A 23,015-nucleotide genomic window follows, 5' to 3' on the forward strand; every position below is an offset into this window, starting at 1 on the left:
AGGCTGTGTGCGTTTATCCCACTGCTCAGCGATCCCGCTGGCTGTCCTGGCTTATGGGATTCCGAATTTTTTAATTTCTGTTTTCCTCTTCCAAAAACTAGGTGAATCTTATGGACTGGTGCATCTTATAGAGCGAAAAATACGGTATATCAACTTTTCTCAACTGGCACGTTGAGTGAGCTCTGCCCTATTGCCATAGCTATAATAAATGCTGGGTCCCTAAATCTGGACGCTGGACTTAGAAATAGTTTCCTTGGTTCTGTAGTTTATTCAAAAAGTGGTTGTTCCGGCTTGATGGGAGAGGAAATGGAAAAAATAGACCAAAGATTATTTATGTATGCTACGACTGCTGCTAGAACCTTGTTAGCCCATGAATGGAAAGTACAGGAACTAGCAACAGTGGAGGAGTAGCAGACGAAGAAGGTTGAATTAGCGGAACTGTGGAATTAGCAAAACTGAACTACAGGATCAGCAACTAGGAGGAAACAAAGTTCCGCAGAGAGAGGAGTAAATTTGTGGAGTATATAAGTAATAACTGTAGAAGTCTGAAGACTCTAGTAGGACTGAAATAAATCTTATGACGTGGTTGGGAAGTTATTAAGAAACTGTGGAAAGGGAATTGGAGTAAGAAAGCCTGCTGGAGGGAGGGAGGGAAGTCAGTGCTTTGGCAGAGCACTGAGAAAGAAAGTGGGTATATATGATTATGGAACATTATTGTATTTGGTTTATATGAAATGAAAAATCAGTAAAAAGCATTTGAAAAAACAAAACAAAAGGTGGTTGTTCCTCACCTGGGAAACGAACAACGTGGCATAGAGGTGAATTTTTACCACACCTTGGGTTTTGTGATAAAAGAAAAATGGAATGTGTTAGGGAAAAACAGAATGTATTTCTGTCTTCTTCTGCTTCTTCTTCCCAGTATAAGCTGTGCCATCAATTTACGCCTCTTATATATCCAATAAAGGGATGCGGGTGATGCTGTGGGTTAAACCACAGAGCCCAGGGCTTGCCGATCAGAAGGTCAGCGGTTCGAATCCCCGTGAAGGGGTGAGCTCCCGTTGCTCAGTCCCTGCTCCTGCCCACCTGGCAGTTCGAAAGCACGTCAAAGTGCAAGTAGATAAATAGGTACTGCTCTGGCAGGAAGGTAAACGGCGTTTCCGTGCGCTGCTCTGGTTCGCCAGAAGCGGCTTAGTCATGCTGGCCACATGACCCAGAAGCTGTACGCCGGCTCCCTTGGCCAATAAAGCGAGATGAGCACTGCAACCCCAGAGTCGTCCACAACTGGACCTAACGGTCAGGGGTCCCTTTACCTTTTTATATATCCAAGAAAGCAGAATGTGAGAAAATTCAGGATAGAAGGAAGGACTTGTTCAGGCAGAGCAAACTGTGGAACTCCCTTCCACAAGAGGCAGGGAGGGCCACAAACTGAGTCGACTTTAAAGAAACTGACAAAATTCACAGAGAAGCAGGTTATCAATGGCTATGAAGCCAGATGTCTACGCTCTGAATCCACCGTTGGAGGCAGGAAATGCTTCCAAATGCCAGTTGCCGGAAGGCACAGAAGACGAGACCCCCTTCCAGGCTAGGATTCCTCCAGGCAACCTGCTTACTGAGTATTCACCCTCTTCTATTATTATTATTATTATTATTATTATTATTATTATTTTATATACCGCCTGTCAGGGAACTGCCATCAGCTCAGAGGCGAGAAGTGGAAGGGCAGTTGTGCTATAGGGAACCTCCGAAGGTCTTGCGAAGCAGTTCCTCCTCTGGCCAGGAGGAAAGCCCCACCTCCAGTGGGGAGGAGGTGGTGGGACCAGGGGATGCTAGGGAGAGCCTCAACACCGACCCTGAGCAAGCCGGAGGGGAGGGAAGTACCCCTTTGCCAGCCCCCACTCTGCTCAGGAGGTTTCAGCGCAGGGAGGGGAGGAGAAGGTTGGGGGTCAAGCGACTGTTTTGTTGGGGAGGTACAAAGGCAGACCACTCCCAGATTCTGCTAGCGACTGAGCAGACATGAACTTGCGGTGCTCTTCGCTGTAAATGGTTTTGCACTAAGAATAAAGCCTGGAAGAGACAGGTCGGAGTCTTGCCTGTTTGCTCTCGAGCAACCACACCAGCATCTGACACCCCCCTATACCTGGAGGTCACAGGGTGTGCTTATGTGTACATTTCTCATCACTTTCCTAACCACAAAGGCTTATTAAAAGTTGATTTGTTGCGCTTGGGCAACAGAGTGTTTTAACTTTGCAGACTTCAGTAAATGCCCAGTCCGCTCTTGAATCCCTTCTGCAGAAACCCCACTGACTGAGCCTTGGTTCCAATTTGTCTGCGCCAGCCTTGCAAGAATGTTAAATGATGTTGCATCAAGCAAGGGTTCTCCCGCGCTCCAAAACATTTCCCCACCACTTCCCTTCCTGCAAAAAGACAAACTTTTCTTGGGAGGGCAGAAGCACCAAATCCATTTTTACAACCAGGATTTTCTGGCACAGGACTGAATCCCACCCCAAAATGGTGGCAGTCTGGAAAGCCCCCCCCCCCCCCAGTGACAGTCCGGAGGCGGCTCTGGTTTATCATGGGGGCTTTAATAGACCCTCAGCTATCCCACCCCCCTCCGTTCACAGAGGGAATTGTGTCAGATCTACATCAGGGCTCAAAGTCCGGGCAGAAGGTGACTTTGGGGGCCTTGACACCTGCCCCACTGCTCATTCTGCTCACCCCAGAGGCACCCCACTGCCACCCCTTCTCTGCAACCCACCCCTTGTCCGTCTGGAGGGCAGAGGAGCCAGACTGGGAAGCTGTGAAGGCTCTTCTCTCTGAGGAGGCAAGGCAGAGATGGCATCGTGAGCCAAGGGAAAAGGGGTACCAGGTCCCTGGGAGCTGAGACAAGGCTGTGCCCATTCCCCTTCCCAGTACACCAAGGCCTTTTCTATGAAACGTGCTATTAAGAGGGGCTCTGAAGTGCAGCAGAGAGACTCTGGAGAGCAGAGTTGATCCCAGTTCCAGACCGTGCCTTCGGGGTCGGGAGTCCCACTGGCAGTGGCATGAAGGCAGGGAGGAGATTTGGGCAAGAGCCCCCACCCTAATGCCCCTGCTTCTCTGCGGTCTTCTGGCTGCCGCCCAGCAGCTGGAGCTGAGAATATTCCTGGGTGAATTTGGCGTGGAACTGGCTCATCTTCTGCAAGACAACCTTCAGCTTCTCCAGGGGCGGCAGGATGGTCATTCTGGGGCAGAGGGAGGGCAAGAAAAGAGAGGTTCAGAGAAGAAGAAGAGTTAGAAGAGGAGTTTGGGTTTGATATCCCGCTTTATCGCTACCGTACGGAGTCTCAAAGCGGCTAACCATCTCCTTTCCCTTCCACCCCCACAGCAGACACCTTGTGAGGTAGGTCAGGCTCAGAGACTTCAGAGAAGGGTGACTGGCCCAAGGTCACCCAGGAGCTGCATGCAGGCCCAGACAGAGGGGGGGGGGGCATATGGACCACTTGGCCTGGGCCTCCGATTCCAAAGGGGGCCTCGGTCAGCATATTTATCTATATTTTCCATTTTGTCTTTATATGCAGATACAGTTCCAGCCTTGAAATAAAATTATTTGTCAGCATAACCTTTGTGAAAAATTTTATTTATTTATATATATATATATATATATATATGCAGGTTTTGGTGTCCTCGGGTGTCTTCCCGTGTAAAAGTTGGGGTGTCTAGGCGACGTTTCGACGAGGTCTCACTCGTCATCTTCAAACCTGCATTCCTGTACCCGTGAAAATCTACGAAAGCATATATATATATATATATATATATGCAGGTTTTGGTGTCCTCGGGTGTCTTCCCGTGTAAAAGTTGGGGTGTCTAGGCGACGTTTCGACGAGGTCTCACTCATCATCTTCAGGCTGGTGCTTTCGGCTTCTTGTTACTGGAACAGAGCGGGATCTCAATGTTTGAGTTCCTATAAATACTGTAGAGGGGGTGTGGTGTCTAGCCTCCAATGTTCTGGGCAGAGAGGAAGTTCCCAGGCTAGTGTGCCTTTTCTTCTTTTGTTCCTTAATTACTTGAGAGATACCTTGAGTGATTTCTTGAGTGATATCCTGAGTACCACTTAGGTGGGTCATTAGGTGTGGATTAGTTGCTAAAGTCTTTGTGTCTTGACCTCTTGAACTTTGTGAAGAGTTTTCCTGAGAAGATGGCTGTATTGCACTTAGTTGTGTTTTGGCTTGGCTTCGTGTATAGGGGCGAGCTGTGGTTTTGTGGCTTGTGTCAGCCAGATCTGTGTAGGGATTGCAGGGGGGTGCAGCATCCGGAGGTGCCACCATGGATTGGCTACTGGATGGTGTCAGTAATTCATCTGTGGAGAGGGTCTGGGTTTGGGTCTGGTGTGGTTGATTGGTGTTGGCGTTCTGTGTGCCTCTGGATCTGGTGTCAGTTTTTGTGGGGAGGGCTAATTTCCAGATGTCTGGCAAGCGGGATGTGTCGTCACGCTTGTTCATGTTGTGAGGGTGTTTCTCTATCTCGATGGCTTCCATGATTATTCTCTTGTGGTGATGTTCCGTGTTAAAGAGCAATTTGGAATCTGCAAAATTAATTTCGTGTCCTGTTTCTTTCATGTGTTGGAAAAGAGAGGAAGTTTTTTCTTCTTTTTTGACGGCATTCTTGTGTTCTGCGATACGTGCATTTATTCGTCTGTTTGTTTGTCCAATGTACGTGGCTGGGCAGACTTTGCAGGGTATTTCATAGATCCCTTGGTTTTCCAACTGGATTTTATCCTTGGGGTTTCTGAGGATATTGGCTATTTTTTGGTTGGTGCAAAAGGCTGTTTTGATATTGTGTTTATGGAGGATTTTGCTAATTTTATCTGTAGTGCCCTTGATATAAGGAAGGAGGGCCATGCCATTGTTTTCTTCTGTGTCTTGGTTTTTGGGGGGTGTTTCCTTTTGGATTAGCTTCGTAATCCTGTTTTGCTGGTATCCATTGGCAATTAACACATTTGAGAGATTCTGTAACTCAGTTGTCAAGTGGTCTTTGTCAGCCAGGCGTTTGGTTCTGGAGATGAGAGTCTTGGCTACGGAGTTTATTTGTGCAGGGTGGTGGTGTGATTGTGCATGTAAGTAGCGGTTGGTGTGTGTTTTTTTCCGGTAGATAGTGTGTCCTAGGGAGCCATCAGGTTTTTTGTAGATTAGGACGTCAAGGAAGGGAAGTTGGTTGTTGGCTTCTATTTCCATAGTGAATTGTATTTTGGGGTGTAAGTTGTTGAGATGTGTGAGGAAGCTATCCAGTTTTTCCTTCCCGTGTGGCCAAATTACAAAGGTGTCGTCAACATATCTGAGCCAAAGTTTGGGTTTGTGTTCTGACTTGTCTAAAGCATTCCTCTCTGCCCAGAACATTGGAGGCTAGACACCACACCCCCTCTACAGTATTTATAGGAACTCAAACATTGAGATCCCGCTCTGTTCCAGTAACAAGAAGCCGAAAGCACCAGCCTGAAGATGACGAGTGAGACCTCGTCGAAACGTCGCCTAGACACCCCAACTTTTACACGGGAAGACACCCGAGGACACCAAAACCTGCATTCCTGTACCCGTGAAAATCTACGAAAGCAAATATATATATATATATATATATGAAATATACTCGGAGTCGAGAGTGGATTTCATGCTCTTTATTCAGCTCATAGTGGTGAGGAGGAATGGAAGTTCCCCCAGAATGTCTGCTTTATAAACATTATTTACACAATGGGCTGCACGTGATTGGCTAATTCCGGGATTCACCTGTAGGCCAATCCGGTTGCGGATTCACTTCCACATGTAGCTGGATTGGGTGGCTCCTGTGTACCAATCAGACTGCTGCATACTGGATCCTATTGTTCTAGGACCAATCAGACTGCTGCATTCTGGATCCTATTTAACTCAGTACATAACAATATACTTATTTATAGGACTTCAGTTATCCCCAGGGTAAAAAAAGGGGGGCACATTATCTACCTGGCCTGGGCCTCTGCCTGGCTCTGCAAGGCCCTGGCTGCATGTGGAGGAGCAGGGAAGTGAACCCGGTTCACCAGAATACGAGTCCACCGCTCTTAACCACTATACCACACTGGCTCAGGGGAGTGCAGAGCTGGAAGAGACCCAAGGAGCACCACATCCGCCCATCCCCTGACAGAGGCAACCCTCTCTTTCTTGCGTGCAAGCAAGACTGGGACCCTGTCAGCAGGACCTGAGCGCTGGAGCCTTCCAGCAACTGGGACTCAGAAGCCTGGCTGCCTCTGACTGTGGAGGCAGAACATTGCCATCAGGGCTCATAGCCACCTGTAGCTCTCTCCTCCTCCATGAATGTGTCTAATTCTCTTTTAAAGGGGGGGACCAGGTGCTCAGCCAGGGAGTCATTTGGGACTCACAGCTGTCCATGGAGGCGCAGGTCAATTCTGTGTCCAGGCAGCTGTCTACCAGCTCCATCTGGTACACAGGATGAGACCCTCCCTGCCCACAGACTGTCTCGCCAGAGTGGTACATGCTCTAGTTATCTCCCGCTTGGACTACTGCCATGCGCTCTATGTAGGGCTACCTTTGAAGGTGACCCGGAAACTGCAACTAATCCAGAATGTGGCAGCTAGACTGGTGACTGGGAGCAGCCGCCGAGACCATGTAACACCAGTCTTGAAAGACCTACATTGGCTCCCAGGATGTTTCCGAGCACAATTCAAAGTGCTGGTGCTGACCTTTAAAGCCCTAAACGGCCTCAGCCCAGTATACCTGAAGGAGCGTCTCCACCCCCATCATTCTGCCTGGACACTGAGGTCCAGCTCTGAGGGCCGCTCTGGGCGGCTTCCAACAGGGATTAAAAATACATCAAAATGTCACACATTAAAAACTCCTAAAAGTGAGGAAGTTGTTTTTCTCCTTGACAACTGGTGGGAGGGCGTTCCACAGGGCGGGCACCACTACCGAGAAGGCCCTCTGCCTGGTTCCCTGTAACTTGGCTTCTCGCAGGGAGGGAACCGCCAGAAGGCCCTTGGCGCTGGACCTCAGTGTCCAGGCTGAATGATGGAGGTGAGAGCCTGAGAGCCCACCTGGAGTCCCAGGTGTGGAGAGAGACCACAGGGAGCCAAGAGGGTCTTTACCTGAAGTGAAAGGTCCCTTCCTTCTGCCCAAAGCCACTCCCTGGCACGACACAGATGCCCGTCTCCTCCAGAAGCTTCAGGCAGAAGAACATGTCTGGCGCCTGGCCCAGGGCCTGGGAGAAGGGAAGGGGGGAGAGAAGAGCTAGTGGCATGGAGATGCTTTGGGGGGGGCTGGGAGATGGGAGCCAGTCCGTGTTCTGGAGACATGGGAATGGGATGCTACCCGCTTGGAAGATGAAGCTGGTGGAGCTCAGCGCTCTGGAGATGGACAGCCAAGTTCTGGAAGGTGAGTGCCAGGCAGGACAAAGAATCAAAGACACACAACTTCCAAAAAGGTACCTGGTCAACCCAAGCCCATGGTGAGGCTCATGGGACGACAACGAGAAATGTCTCCAGGCCTGTCCTGTGGAAATCTCTGCCCCTAGAGATTCAGCAGACATCTTCTATTCTGCCAGGCCTAGACTGGCAATTGAGAAGCCACCTTTCCACAATCCTTAAATGATGCATGGTTTAACTTCTTTGCGGTTTTATTGCATGGATTTATGTTTTTATTGCTGCCAACCGCTTTGATATACCTTTTAAAGTGATGCGGCGATATGCAAATATTTGCATGAATAGATAAATGCGACGAAAGCAATGAAACGTTTTGTGGCAAAGAGATCCTTCCATCTGGAGAGACCGGGGCTCAAACTTGCAGCCTTCTTCTGCATACATAGCATCTGTCCTGCCCCTGAGTCCTGGCCCCTCCCTGGAAAGAGGAACCTGAAGCCCCAGGTGGAGGTGTGGCCTTACCTGTGCCTCTTGCACAGCCTGGGGTGGGAGATGAATTCGGGGGAAGGCATACATGGCCCCCTGCACGGGGTTGCAGCGGATCCCGGGTGCTCGGTTGAAGGTCTCTTCCGTGAGCTGCGCCTTCTGGGCCAGAGAGCTCAGCACAGCCTGCTTTTCCTGCATTGTGAGGAGGAAGAGAGACCCTCCCGGTCAGAGGATGGAGCAAAGGAACCAGGAAGAGGCCATGAATGGCCACAATTCATCTCTCGCCCCTACAGGCCCAAATAGGGACACAGGTGGCACTGTGGTCTAAACCAGTGGCACAGGAACCCTTGCACACACACCACCCAGTGGCACACACGCAACATCTATGCGGAGTGTGCATACGTGGCAGCCTGTACAGTTGCTGTGCGAGAGGCAACCTATACAGACTTCCGTATGGATGCCGCGCAAGCAGCGCCGATACTGACTGCACGCGCCCTCGGCTGCTCCACAGCTGGGGGGGGGAGGCAGGGGCCATATCTTGTCACACACACTCGCAGAGCGGCACCTGGGGCGACCCGCCCCCTCTGCTCCCCACTTTGTATGCTCCTAGTCTAAACCACTTTCTTGGGCTCCATGATCACTGCAGATGGTGACAGCAGTCACGAAATTAAAAGACGCCTGCTCCTTGGGAGAAAGGTGATGACAAACCTAGACAGCATCCTAAAAAGCAGAGACATCACCTTGCCAACAAAGGTCCTTATAGTTAAAGCTCTGGTTTTCCCAGTAGTGATGTATGGAAGTGAGAGCTGGACCATCAAGAAGGCTGGTCGCTGAAGAATTGATGCTTTTGAATTCTGGTGCTGGAGGAGACTCCTGAGAGTCCCATGGACTGCAAGAAGATCCAACCTCTCCATTCTGAAGGAAATCAGCCCTGAGTGCTCACTGGAAGGACAGATCCTGAAGCTGAGGCTCCAAGACTTTGGCCACCTCAGGAGAAGAGAAGACTCCCTGGAAAAGACCCTGATGTTGGGAAAGATGGAGGGCACAAGGAGAAGGGGACGGCAGAAGACGAAATGGTTGGATAATGTTCTCGAAGCTACCAGTATGAGTTTGACCAAACTGCGGGAGGCAGCGGAAGACAGGAGTGCCTGGCGTGCTCTGGTCCAGGGGGTCATGAAGAGGCGGACACGACTAAACGACTAAACAACAACAAAGTCTAAACCACTGAGCCTCTTGGGCTTCCTGATCGGAAGGTCTGTGGTTTGAATCCCAACAGAATGAGCTACCATTGCTCTGTCCCAGCTCCTGCCAACCTAGCAGTTTGAAAGCACACCAGTGCAAGTAGATAAATAGGTACGGCTGCAGCGGGAAGGTAAACGGCGTTTCTGTGAGCTCTGGTTTCCATCACGGTGTTCTGTTGCGCCAGAACCAGTTTAGTCCTGCTGGCCACATGACCCAGAAAGCTGCCTGTGGACAAATGCCAGCTCCCTCGGCCTGAAAGCGAGATGAGCACTACAACCCCATAGTCGCCTTTAATTGGACTCAACCATCCAGGGGTCCTTTACCTTTTACCTGCTGGCCCAAAGACATCTCCATGCAGGTGACTTGGCAAAATGGGAGAGTTCTTAGATTGATGCGGCCTCACCTCTCTGCTTGCCGACATGTGATGGAGGGGAGGAGTGCTTGTTCACCACTAGCACAACTCAGCTGGCATTCAGCTAATCCACCAGCTTTTCAGATAGTCATTTACACCTCCAGTGCCCCCTGCTGCCCACTTGCCTCTTAGTGCACCCCAACCCAGGAATCACCAGCAGGGGGCACTACCACCCACGTTGGGAACCACGGTTCTAAAGGCATGACAATATTGGCAGTTTCTATCGCCAAAGAATTGATGCTCCCTGGACACATGGAAGGTTTGTATAGTTCAGTCTCTGGTTTTCCCAGTAGTGATGTATGGAAGTGAGAGCTGGACCATAAAGAAGGCTGATCACCAAAGAATTGATGCTTTTGAATTCTGGTGCTAGAGGAGACTCTTGAGAGTCCCATGGACTGCAAGAAGATCCAACCTCTCCATTCTTAAGGAAATCAGCCCTGAGTGCTCACTGGAAGGACAGATCCTGAAGCTGAGGCTCCAAGACTTTGGCCACCTCATGAGAAGAGAAGACTTCCTGGAAAAGACCCTGATGTTGGGAAAGATGGAGGGCATAAGGAGAAAGGGACGACAGAGGACGAGATGGTGGGACAGTGTTCTGGAAGCTACAAGCATGAGTCTGATCAAACTGTGGGAGGCAATGGAAGACAGGAGGGCCTGGCGTGCTCTGGTCCAGGGGGTCACGAAGAGGCGGACACGACTAAACGACTAAACAACAATTTGCTATTGGCTGTGATTCCAAAATTCCTCAGTTCCTCTCAATGCACCGCCAGCCCCCGTTTTACTCACCTGGCAGAACTGTTGGTAGGAAGGGTCTCCAGGCTGAGGCTGATTCACAACGACATCCAGGAGGACCTGCCCAGTCACTGGTGGGCAGAGGCGTACAGAGATGAGCTTGCTCAGCTGCTGCTGGACTAAGGGGTCCATGTTAATCACCTCCATGTAACCACCTCGGAAGCCGCACCTGACGACATAAGGAAGTGGGCAAAATTGTGCAGTAGGATTGGCTCGAACATAAATATTAAAATATCCACCCAACTCTTCCTGGCTCCATATTAGGCAGGAGACTTTAAGCCAGGGAAGAAGCCAGACTCTCCCCTCTTTCCATTTCACAGGAGGCAGAAGAGGCTATCCCCCAGGCAGTGCAGCAGAAGAGGCTACTCACTCGCCCATGAAGCCCTTGGAGATGGAGTGGAAGGAGGCCAGCTCCACGCTGCCCGAGTACTTGGGCCCCATCTCAAAGAGCACCTTCTTGAAGGAGTGGAACTGGGATCCCTCGGCGTAAACGTTGTCCTGGTAGACCTTGGGGGTGGAAGGGGCACAGGGTTGGCGCGCAAGCATCAATGATAATAATGGGCGGCTTCCAACAGAACACTAAAATACAATAACCTATTAAACATTAAAAGCTTCCCTAAACATGGCTGTTTAGCTTCCGTTCCACAGTGAGGGTGCCATCACCAAGAAGGCCCTCTGCCTGGTTCCCTGTAACCTCACTTCTCGCAATGAGGGAACCGCCAGAAGGCCCTCGGCGCTGGACCTCAGCATCCGGGCAGAACGATGGGGGTGGAGACGCTCCTTCAGGTATACTGGGTTGAGGCCATTTAGGGCTTTAAAGTCAACACCAGCACTTTGAATTGTGCTCGGATGGAAACGTACTGGGAGCCAATGTAGGTCTTTCAAGACCGGTGTTATGTGGTCTCGGCGGCAGCCCCCAGTCACCAGTCTAGCTGCCGCATTCTGGATTAGTTGTAATTTCTGGGTCACCTTCAAAGGTAGCCCCACATAGAGCTCATTGCAGTAGTCCAAGCGGGAGATAACCAGAGCATGCACCACTCTAGCGAGACAGACAGGGTCTCATCCTGCGTACCAGATGGAGCTGGTAGACAGCCACCCTGGACACAGAATTGACCTGAGCCTCCAAAATGACTCCCAGGCTGCGCACCTGGTCCTTCAGGGGCACAGTCACCCCATTCAGGACCAGGGAGTCCCCCACACTCACCCACCCCCTATTTTGCTCATTGTTTGAATATTGTTAATGTCATTTGCTACCATTTATGGAGCTGGTGGCTTGCTCTTGTTTTCCCATAAGTTGTATGTTATATGAAATAGCAATGTGTTATATGATTCCTCCCAATTCTGTTTCCCCATGTTATCATGTTTACGAATATATCTTGGGGACCTTTGGGGGACGAGCAACTACTAAGTTAAATAAGTAAGTGAGTGAGTAAGTAAATGAGGCCAAGGGGCCAAGAGGAAAAGGGGGGGGGGTCTCTAAGACACTGGCACAGTTTCCAGGACATCTTGGAGCAAGGAGGCTTGACGAACCAGAGTACGGATGTTCTGCCTTGGCCTCTCTCATTCCCAGCCCATTTCCCAGAAGAGAGACCAACTGGCCTTGGCCAAATGGGTCAATGGAGCAAGAGGGATGCACAAGAACATAAGAAGGGCCTGGGTGCTGGATCAGGCCCACCTAGTCTACCATCCTGTCCTCCCAGTGCCTCTGTTGCGAAACCCGCAAGTGGGACCAGCAACTGGTGTGAAGAAGAAGAAGAAGAAGAAGAAGAGGAGGAGGAGGAGGAGGAGGAGGAGGAGGAGGAGGAGGAGGAAGAGGAAGAAGAGAAGAGGAGTTTGGATTTGATATCCCGCCTTTCACTCCCCTTCAGGAGTCTCAAAGCGGCTAACATTCTCCTTTCCCTTCCTCCCCCACAACAAACACTCTGTGAGGTGAGTGGGGCTGAGAGACTTCAGAGAAGTGGGACTGGCCCAAGGTCACCCAGCAGCTGCAGGTGGAGGAGCGGAGACGCAAACCCAGTTCCCCAGATTACGAGACTACCGCTCTTCACCACTACACCACACTGGCTCTCGAAGAAGCATCACTGCCTTTGATTGTGAGGGTCCCAAAGTCTCACCTCATCAGCCAGGAGGAAGAGCTGTTCCTCCCAGGCAAAGCGGATGACATCTTCGATGCGCTGGCGACTCTGGACCTGCCCTGAGGCGAGAGAAGAGGAGACAAAGAGAAGTTTGCAGGGGGAGATGCTCTTCTCTCCACTGGGCACCATACTGCGATAGGAATTTTGAAGTCTTAGGTGCATGTTAAATGTTCCTAAGTGTACCAACCAAGCACGTACATAGATCAGCACAGGAAGGCCAACCTGGAACCATTTTGATTCCCAAATGTTTTCTCTGCAAGGTCAAAGGAAAATGGAAAAGCCTCCCCGTTGTCTTTTCCTTCACAAATCCTGTCTTAAGGGCACATTTAAGATATGAATAGGGTGTGAGTCTGTGACCTGGCTCAGGAACTAAGTATTTATCATTACAAAAGACAGGCCAGGCTCCCCAGGCAATCCAATCAAGTGACCATTAAACAGGTAACCTGTCAGACGAGATAAACAACAATGCACTCAGATTTCTGCTGTAGACCGCCTTTTCCGTGATATAGGTATGATGTATCTGGGGGTGGTCTTAGGTTACACCCCCTTTTGTGATGTGTGTATGATGTATGGAGGGGTGGTCTGGAGCTCCAGGGCAGGAAATCTAAAATGTCTATATAAGACCTTGAGAGCCATTGTTCTGGGTTCCTCCTCCCTCCTGCGTGTGGTGAGTGAGGACCCTGTTGCAACAGATCAATAAAGATCAGGCTTACTAGCAATATTCTCTGGTTGGCCTCTGTTATCTTCTCCTACCAATAGGGAACCTATGTAAGGACTCTATATGGGCTCTTGGATACCCCATAAGGGGAAAAGGGCAGATTTTTGTTTACAACAGTACCACCCAAGGCTGCCCCTTCAGCTGGGGTACCCTGAGCTTCGGGGACCTACCGGTGGGGTTGCCCGGGTTGATGATGCAGAGGGCACGGGGCTGGCAGTGCTGGCGAGCCTCTTTCAGGGCCCTCCGCAACTCCCCGATGTCCAGGGCCCAGCATTTGTCCTCGTCCAGGTAGTAGTTGATCTGCACGGCGTTGAGTTCAGCCAAAGCAGCGGAGTAAAGCGGGTATTGGGGAATGGGGATCATCACCCCCGTACGGGAGCGCCCCTCCCCTGAGACCAGCAGCTTCAGGACCGTCTAAGGGGCAGACCAAGAGGGAGTCTCAGAGGTGGTGGTAGTGGGGTTAAAGGAGCAGCCCCAATCCTGCAACCATACCTCGCCACCCCACTTCATGCCCTCGCCCACTCTCTAGCCACAAGCAAACTGCGCCCCCCATACCACAATCGCATCGCTGGCGCCTGTAGACAGGAAGATGTTTTCCGCCCTGGAGGGGATTCCGCCGTCCCGACGCTCAATGAAGTGAGCCACATCCTGGCGGATGAGCTCAATGCCAGGGCTGACACTGTAGGCACCTGAAGGTGGGAGGGAGAGGAGGAGAGAAGGAACTTGTTATGTACTGAGTTGAATAGGATCCAGAATCCAGCAGTCTGATTGGTCCACAGGAGCCACCCAATCCAGCTCCAGGTGGAAGTGAATCCGCAACCTGATTGGCTACAGGTGAATCCCGGAATTAGCCAATCTCGTGGGGCCCATTGTGTAAATAATGTATGTAAAGCAGACATTTCAGAGGAACTGGAATTCCTCACTTCTATGAGCTGAATAAAGAGCATGAAATCCACTCTCAACTCCGAGTATATTTCAGAACTCCTGGACCAGCAGATCTGGAATTTGTGACAAGGTGGAATATTATAGATGCCAGAGGAAGGGCAAAGGGGGCTCACCGATGCTGTGCCCCCCACACGCCGCCAGCAGCCTCCGGGCCTTCTCCTTTGCATCCTCTGGAAAGTTGGGGTCCTTCAAGAGGTCCGGGAACATGCAGAGGGCGCTGACCTGCCAGGAGAGAGCAAAGCTGAAAACCAGCCTCCGTGGTCCCCCAAACCCTCCCATTTCAGTCTAGTGAGCTGCACCCTCTCAGTCGACTTTTGCCAAGCAGGTCCCTCTGGGTCTTTGGGCTACAACTCCCACCATCCCCCATTAATCCAATTTGATCAATGGAAACTCAAGGGACTCAAATATCCCCACCGCCTCAGCCACTTCCCCCCTAAGCTTTTAACAAAGGCGGCATTTTTTAATCTCCGCCAACCTAAGCAGTCGGCTCCTTACCTCTCTCGCCCTGACCTAGCCACTGTGATCCACGCGACGGTCACCTCCAGACTGGATTACTGTAACTCACTCTACATGGGGCTGCCCTTGAGACTGACCCAGAAACTCCTGTGGGTGCAGAATTTCGCGGCGAGACTCCTTACGGGGTCTTCGCTGCGCGATCACATTCATCCAGTGCTATACCAACTGCACTGGCTCCCGGTGGAGTACAGGATCAGGTTCAAGGTGCTGGTTTTAACTTTTAAAGCCCTATACGGCCTAGGTCCTCCTGGTCTGCCCTGCGGAGGACCTTAAGGTCCACAAATGACAACATTTTGGAGGTCCCAGGTCGCAAGGTGCTTAGATTGGTCTCAACTAGGGCCAGGGCCTTTTCAGTAGTGGCCCCAACTTGGTGGAACGCTCTGTCACAAGAGACCAGGGCCCTGTGGGACTTGACATCTTTCCGCAGGGCCTGCAAGACAGAGCTGTTCCACCAGGCCTTTGGCCAGGGCACAGTCTGACCCCCTCCTTTGGTCATCCTCACAGAACTCTAGCCCAATGGTTGCCATTAATCTGATTTGAACTGATTTTATAATGAAATGATTTTAAAATGTTGTATCATTTTACTGTTGTTAGCCGCTCTGAGCCCGGCTTCAGCTGGGGAGGGCAGGATATAAATAATATTTTATTATTATTATTGTTATTATTATTAACAGTTCTGGGCCACGCAGAAATCCAACAGCTCTGGCCTCCTAGTCCTCCCCTCTCCTTCCCAACCAGGGCTGTCTCTGGGGTTCCACCCCCTGCATCCCTGACCTCAGCCCACCTGTGGCTGCCCCCCTTGCCGCCCTCCCCTGGGACCGTACCTGGCGGAGGAAGGTGATGGGTTTCTGCCCCATCGCCTGGGCATCACCAATGTTGGCTCTGATCACCTCCGTGAAGGGCTTCCTCGCCCCCTGCAAAGAGGAGAAGATGTGTGGGTGTGGCTTTTGGCACAGGGGGCAGCCCTCGACCAGCACCACCAATTCTGCTTCACGCCAGAGTCAGCCACGCATCAGCTGCGCATCAGCACTAAAGAGATCTTATCACACACACACACACAAATAAATCTATGGTGTGGAAGCTTTTGTAATATTGTGTGCGGTTCTGGTCACCTGCGCTCAAAAAGGATATTATAGCTACATAAAGGTAAACTACAATATATCAATAAGCATGACCCACCCACCAGGGTACTGAGAGAGCTACATGCTGCTCTTTATGTACCATAAAGGTAAAGGGACCCCTGACCATTAGGTCCAGTCGTGGCCGACTCTGGGGTTGCGGCGCTCATCTCTCTTTACTGGCCAAGGGAGCCGGCATACAGCTTCCGGGTCATGTGGCCAGCAGGACTGAGCCGCTTCTGGCGAACCAGAGCAGCACAAGGAAACGCCGTTTACCTTCCTGCCGGAGTGGTACCTATTGATCTACTTGCACTTTGACGTGCTTTCGAACTGCTAGGTGGGCAGGAGCAGGGACCGAGCAACGGGAGCTCACCCCGTCGCGGGGATTCGAACCACTGACCGTCTGATCAGCAAGTCCCAGGCTCTGTGGTTTAACCCACAGCGCCACCCACGTCCTCTTCCTTAGTTACTACAGTGAAATACTTTTGAGGCGGCAAAAGCTTGCCTTTTCTCCAGAAAACAAATCCCACCGGAGAACCACAGTTGGCAGCCTCATTGAGGAGCATCTCTCTCCGAAACCAGGAGAGCGTCCTCTGCTTGGCTGGACGCCTGGAGGGCGAGGGGCCTCCTTGGGACAGAGGAACGGCAGCCCCCCTTCCTCACCCGGAAGGCTCCTTTTGTGCTACCCCTGCCAGGGGGTGTCGAGCCAAGAGGAATAGCGAGGATCCCCATTCAGAGTCACACACCGTGCAGGTTGCCATGGCAGTGGGACAATACGCTGGGTGACCGCTCTCCTGCCCCAGCCAGCAGAGTCCTGGCACATGGAGGAGGACGTGAGAGCCTTCAGGGGAAAGGGGACGCCAGCCAGGGGGGAGCGGACAGGGCTGTTGTGATGCCAGGAACAGAGAAGGATGCCCCCAGGGAAGAGACCCTTCCAGCAACTCAGAATACATGTATAAGAAGAGCCTGCAGGATCAGGCCAAAGGGGGCCCAGCTAGTCCCAGTGCCTCCCTGTGGAGTATCGGGTCAGGTTCAAGATGCTGGTCTTGACCTTTAAAGCCCTTTGTGGCTTAGGGCCCTCGTATTTACGGGACCACCTCTCCTGGTCTGCCCCACAGAGGACCTTATGGTCCATGAATAACCATAGTTTAGAGGTCCCAGGCCCTAAGGAAGACAGACTATCCTCCACCAGAGCCAGGGCCTTCTCAGTGATGGCTCCAACCTGGTGGAATGCTCTGTCCCATGAGACCAGGGCCCTGCAGGATTGAACTTCCTTCCGTTGGGCCTGTAAGACAGAGCTATTCCGCCTGGCCTTTAATTTGAATTCAGCCTGGTCTTTTATTTCCCTTCTCTTCCCTCCCCCTCCTCTTTTATGAAGATCACCCACTCTGGGATCCCACAGCTAAATCTCCCCTGGCCTCCTCACTGGCCCAAGTAGGACCAATTCAGCCAGCTAGCCCTGGGGACTATCTAATGTTTATTTCCCCTAAATTGATTTCTGAACTTTGAAATTTATTGTTATTCATGTTCTTATACTGTATTTTTATGCTGCTTTTACAATTAAGTGTTTTAGATTTGTTTAGTCCGTTTTTGAACCAGGAAGGGCGAGGTATAAATAAAATATTATTATTATTATTATTATTATTATTATTATTATTATTATTAGTCACAGTGGACCACCAGATAGGTAAAGGTAAAGGGACCCCTGACCATTAGGTCCAGTCGTGGCAGACTCTGGGGTTGTGGCGCTCATCTCGCTTTATTGGTCGAGGGAGCCGGCGTACAGCTTCCGGGTCATGTGGCCAGCAGGACTAAGCCGCTTCTGGCGAACCAGAGCAGCGCCTGGAAATGCCGTTTACCTTCCCGCCGGAGAGGTACCTATTTATCTACTTGCACTTTGACGTGCTTTCGAACTGCTAGGTTGGCAGGAACAGGGACTGAGCAACGGGAGCTCACCCCGTTGCGGGGATTTGAACCGCCGACCTTCTGATCGGCAAGTCCTAGGCTCTGTGGTTTAACCCACAGTGCCATCCGCGTCCCTTGGACCACCAGATACCCCAAAGGGAATCCTGCGAGCCAGGATCCGAGCACAAGAGAAATATTCTCCCCACCTGAATACTCCAGCACCTGGGATTCAGAAGCATCCCTGACTCCAACTGCAGAGGCAGAACGACTCAAATCTTTTAGTGTGGCACCAGCTACACTTTGGAACTCCCTGCCAATGGACATCAAGCAGGTCCCTTTGCTGTCCTCTTTTCGGCACCTGCTAAAAGCCTTCTTGTTCAGACAACCCTGTGTGGGTGCTTAGAAAGTTTTGATTTGATTTTGGCATGTTGTTATTTTACCTTTCCAAAGGTTTTTAATTATTGTTGTTCATGTTGCCCATTGGTAATTTTATTATTTGATCGTGTGTGCAAGCCGCTTTGAGTTGTGTGTCGCTTACAGTGGGGCAATGTATAAATTTTTATGAATAAATAAATAAAACAAATCTGCCGGGGTGTGTGTGTGTGTGGGTGTGTGGAGGATCAGAGAGATACAACATTCGCACAACATTTACAGACACTTCCAAGGGAGAGACCTCCTTTCCCTGCAAGCCCCTCCCTCCATTCTCCCCACTGTTTTCTTTGCGGCTATTTCTAGATTGTAAGTCCCTTGGGGCAGGGAGCTGCACAAAGCACCCCGTACATGGATGACCCTGTATTCAGTAGCAGGAGGGCTCCCACATCCCCCTGCAAGAGTCCAGAGGGATTGTGATTTCAGCGTAACAAAGGGCGGAGGGTTGCAAATCCAGCCCTGACTTGACACTGGACTTTGAGGCCCATGAGCTCAGCTAAGTTGCTGAAAGTGTTGCCAGCTCCAGTTTGTGGAAGACCGGCTTAAACTAAGAAGCCTGATGCATCACATGAAGATGATGCACAGATGGTACACAACACCAGTGCAGTTAGGGAAAATGCACAAAACTAGCTCAAATATATGTTGGAAGTGTAAGGAAAAGGAAGGGACATTTTATCATATGTGGTGGGATTGGAAGGTAATTAAAAAAATTTGGGAAATGATATACAACGAATTGAAGAAAATGTTCCATCTAACATTTGTTAAAAAAACCTGAAGCATTTTTGTTAGGGATTGTAGGGAAAGATCTGCCAGAAAAGCTGAAAAACATCTTCATGTCTGCGACAACGGCTGCAAGAGTTCCAATAGCAGAAGGATGGAAGACTGAACAAATTCCAACTAAAGAATCATGGCAAGAAAAACTGATGGACTATGCAGAACTGGCAAAATTGATATATATGCTATGGGACAAGGATAACTGTGACTTTAAAGATGAATGGGAACCCTTTACAAAGTATTTGAAGATGCAACAAAGCAAACTGGACTCCTTGGTTGGCTTTGAATAAACATTCACAAACCTTTTATTGATAATAATCAGCTAAAAAGTTTGAGGCTCTATTACACAACTGTGTAACATGCAGAAAACAGCATTCTCAGAGAAACCAAAGACTGGAACTGAGGGAAGCCAGCGGGGTGGGGGTGGGGGTTGTGTGGGAGGGTGGGGAGAGGGAGGGAAAATGGGGAAAAAATAAGGATGATATGTTTCAGGATAATATGTTTTGTTTTAATTCTGAATAAAAAAGTTTTTTAAAAAACACACACACAAAAAACTAAGAAGTCGGGCATAACTTTTCAGGCGGACAGGACTTGGCTGGGCTCCAGACCTAGAACCCTAGAATTCTAGAGCTGGAAGAGACCCAGAGGCCATTTAGTCCAACCCCGTGTGACGCACGGAACCCTCGCTGCAACCACCATCATCATCATCAACCCCTGAGAAACCAAGCACACCAGCTTCACCTGTTGGGCTCCAGTCCTTTCTGGGTCAGAGGACTCTCACAAGCACAGGCAACCTTCATGCCCCCTTGATACCAGCTGCCATTGGGCTCCCTCCAAGAGGTTTTTGGGAGGTGCAGCTGCTGCCCACAGACCCTTTGGGAAGCCCACCCTCTTCCAAACCGGCAGCAGCAGCAGCAGCCAGCTGTTGGCTGTGGTCAAGCCCTCTGCAGCCTGAGCTCCTGAAGGAATGTGTCTCCCTGCTGGGAGCCTTGCCCTCTTCTGAGCGCTGTGCAGAGGCTGAAAGTCCCATCTGTCTGGGAGGGTTGGGCAGACTCTGGCACCTTGGAAACTCCTGGGGCACCCAGATCAGCTTGCAAATATCTTTGGGGATGCTGAAAAGCCTTAGTTTAGTGGTTTCTTAAGAGGGGACAGCTGGGCTGTGTATTCTGGCTCTGTTCGCCAAGACATTTGGTCTAGCCGTTTATCACCTATGTGTGTATGAATCGTAGAATTGTAGGGTTGGAAGAGGACCAGGGGTCATCAAGTCCAACCCCCTGCAATGCAGGGTTCACAGCTAAAGAATCCCTGACAGACCGCCGTTCAACCCCTGTTTAAAAAGCTCAGAGGAAGGAGACGTCAGCACCAGTCAAACAGCTCTTACCGCCAGACAGTTCCTTCCTTATGTATGCAATTTCAAAGTTCTGTCTGCCACTCTGCACATTTTGATAAAGGTGTCCAATACATGCATCAGTACAGATCGGTTCATGTGGAGCAAATGCCAGACCCGTCAGACAGAAACCCTACTTTCCTTCCAGCTGTTTTGTTTCATATCGTTTCGGGTCGCTTTTACTGGATTTACAGCCATGTGAACGCTCTGTTCAAACGATGGTCTAGAAACATCGCAAACTGACAAAGGACCAAAGCGACTAGCTCAATCCCCAACTCAAGGCGAGAGAAGAGTCTTGCCAGTGGTGGGATGCTTCTCTGGCCTGATGCCACGGTGACGGGCATGTTCCTCTCTTAGAATCATAGAACTGCAATGATTTGAAGGGAACCCCAAGGGCCATCTAGTCCAATCCCCTGCAATGCAGCAATCTCAGCTGAAGAATCCCTGGCAGGCAGACATCTGGGCAATCTTTAGACACCCCCATCGAAGGAGAGCCCGCCATCTTACCTGCTGAAGCTCCTTCTCCAGCTCGAGGGCTCGGGTGACAATGGGTCCCCGCACGGCATACTCCACCTTCTTGACCGAGGGGTTCAGAGACTCGAGGGTCAGCACCTTCTCCCGCTGAGCCAGACCGTTCTCCGCCATCCCTGGCTGGCTCACCTGCCGCTGAAGGCCCCTGCGGAGCAAGAAGGGAGCAGGGCTGAGGGCCGGGCTCAGGAACACCTCCGTCCAGAGCCTGGCACCGGGGAGAAGGCTGAGGCCCAGGACGGCCCTGGCCAGCCCATGCCTTGGCATCGCCCTTCAGGGGAACATTGGCCCTGACTGCTGCGGTGGCTGGGAGTAAAGTCCTGGCTGAGATCTGGGCAGGGGCGGGGCAGGAGCTGGGCAGGTGGCAAAGGTCTGCGCATTCCCAAGCAGGGGAAATCAAAAGGGTGCCAGGCTGGAGGTGGAAAGGAGGCTCCAGCTCTCCTCTGCAACCCAGGGCTGGGGGCTGGCTGCCTTCCCTGCAACTGGGGGGGGGGGTCCACTGACTGACTGCCCTGCCCCAGGGGTGACGGGCACCTACCCAGCTCAGCTACCAGGCAGGGGAAAAGGCTGGTTCCCACACAGGAGGGGAAAGCGCAGCTCCTTTTAATCCAGGGCAAGAGGGAGGAGACTGTGGGCTGCAAGGAAGAAAGAGCCACATTGTGGAGCAGGACTGAAAGGGACCTGCCATCTCGCCTTCGGGAACAAAGGCAGAAAGCAAACTCTCTCCCCGCACCCTCCTGCCTCCCACAGAGACTTTCACTGGGCCTGCCTGGGCAGGGTGCCATTATGGGATGGAGAGGGGTTGGGGGGAGAAGCTCAAACAGAGGGGTAAGAATGTTCAGGGTCCCGTTGGGGAGCAGAAGGGGGCCCCTGTCATTTCATGGGTCAGGGTTCTGTAAGAGGGACAGTGAAGGATTCACATGAAAATTGCTCCTGATGAATTAGGAAGAATTTTGACACCACGAGTTGCTTGCAAAATTGAGGGTTCTCTGAACCCATTTGCGCGATGCACATCAGCCAGCCCGTCCAGGATTTGAGCACGCCCAGAGCTCAATAGTTGGAAGCCCCCAGGTTGGCATCTCGACCAGAGTGGGTGGGGAACTGCTGCCAGCCGCTCTGTTCATGACATTTATATCCCACCTCCTCTCCAAGTTGCCCAAGGCGGAGTCCTCCCCTCCTTGGTTTAATTTCTGCGTAAGCTTTGGGCAAGCAAATCAGGATGGACGCTCAGTAAATGGGTCGTATGGGGTGGCACAAAAAGTCTGGTGCTCTGCTGGTGTCGTGGCTTTGTTGTGCCACGGCAAAAGAACTTGAATCCGTTTTAAATGCACAAATGTAAAGGTGAACTCCTCCTGCAAAACCGACAGCCTGGAGTCAACCTTGTTATAAGCAGCTTCCTATTCCCCCAGTTTCTGCATACCCGTCAACTGCCCCCTTTCTCCCGGGGCAGCCGCGAAAACGATTCATCCATCACGCTTTCTGCCAGTGTCCCAGCAAATCCTGGTTTTTCCAAGCGGGGAGAGGCAGCTATAGGGGAGCTCAGCTGGCAGCCGAGCAAAAGGCACTCATTTTATGATAGGGCATTCTGGCAGGAGACAGCTGACCCACGCCAGAGCGAAAGACCCAAAAAACAAGCACCCCGATTTGGATACTCAGGATGTTGGAGGATCTGGTTTCTGGTGGCATCCCTGTGCCCAGAGATGGAGCTACATTTCTGGTGCGCTGAAGCCTGAACGGCTTCACAAACGGCAATGAGATCTGGGTAAGCACTGTTACCTTCTTCAAGTAATAATAATACTAATAACAATTTATTATTTATACCCCGCCCATCTGGCTGGGCTTCCCCAGCCACTCTGGGCAGCTTCCAACAAAATATTAAAATGCAATAGTCTATTAAACATTAAAAGCTTCCCTAAACAGGGCTGCCTTCAGATGTTTTCTAAAAGTCTGGTAGTTGTTTTTCCCTTTGACATCTGATGGGAGGGCATTCCACAGGGCGGGTGCCACTACCAAGAAGGCCCTCTGTCTGGTTCCCTGTAACTTGGCTTCTCGCAGCGAGGGAACCGCCAGAAGACCCTCGGTGCTGGACCTCAGTGTCTGGGCAGAACGCTGGGGGTGGAGACGCTCCTTCAGATATACTGGACCGAGGTCGTTTAGGGCTTTCTAGGTCAGCACCAACACTCTGAATTGTGCTCAGAAACATACTGGAAGCCAATGTAGGTCTTTTAGGACAGGTGTTATATGGTCTCTGCG

At 51.0% G+C, this 23,015-nt stretch overlaps 1 protein-coding gene across 4 annotated transcripts in view; it reads right to left on the bottom strand.

The window, feature by feature from the left end:
- Positions 1-2,563: 2,563 nt before the first annotated feature.
- Positions 2,564-23,015, bottom strand: part of GPT (glutamic--pyruvic transaminase) — a 33,399-nt gene continuing 12,947 nt past the window's right edge. The window contains exons 1-12 of one of the 4 annotated variants that reach the window (XM_083749218.1): positions 21,301-21,412; positions 20,742-20,910; positions 15,446-15,535; positions 14,219-14,327; positions 13,716-13,849; positions 13,331-13,574; positions 12,422-12,501; positions 10,678-10,814; positions 10,302-10,476; positions 7,898-8,053; positions 7,106-7,218; positions 2,564-3,221 (exon numbers count right to left, since the gene is read on the bottom strand). In XM_083749218.1, coding sequence (XP_083605344.1) covers positions 3,080-3,221; positions 7,106-7,218; positions 7,898-8,053; positions 10,302-10,476; positions 10,678-10,814; positions 12,422-12,501; positions 13,331-13,574; positions 13,716-13,849; positions 14,219-14,327; positions 15,446-15,535; positions 20,742-20,879 — 1,518 coding nt within the window. In that variant the 5' untranslated portion in view covers positions 20,880-20,910; positions 21,301-21,412 and the 3' untranslated portion in view covers positions 2,564-3,079. Of the gene's footprint in view, positions 3,222-7,105; positions 7,219-7,897; positions 8,054-10,301; positions 10,477-10,677; positions 10,815-12,421; positions 12,502-13,330; positions 13,575-13,715; positions 13,850-14,218; positions 14,328-15,445; positions 15,536-20,741; positions 21,056-21,300; positions 21,413-23,015 lie in introns of those variants that run through there. The other 3 variants (XM_083749219.1, XM_083749217.1, XM_083749216.1) reach the window with 3 other exon arrangements.

Source organism: Podarcis gaigeae (assembly GCF_964106915.1).
Source record: "Podarcis gaigeae genome assembly, chromosome: 7".
In the NCBI taxonomy this organism is placed as follows: Eukaryota; Metazoa; Chordata; class Lepidosauria; order Squamata; family Lacertidae; genus Podarcis; species Podarcis gaigeae.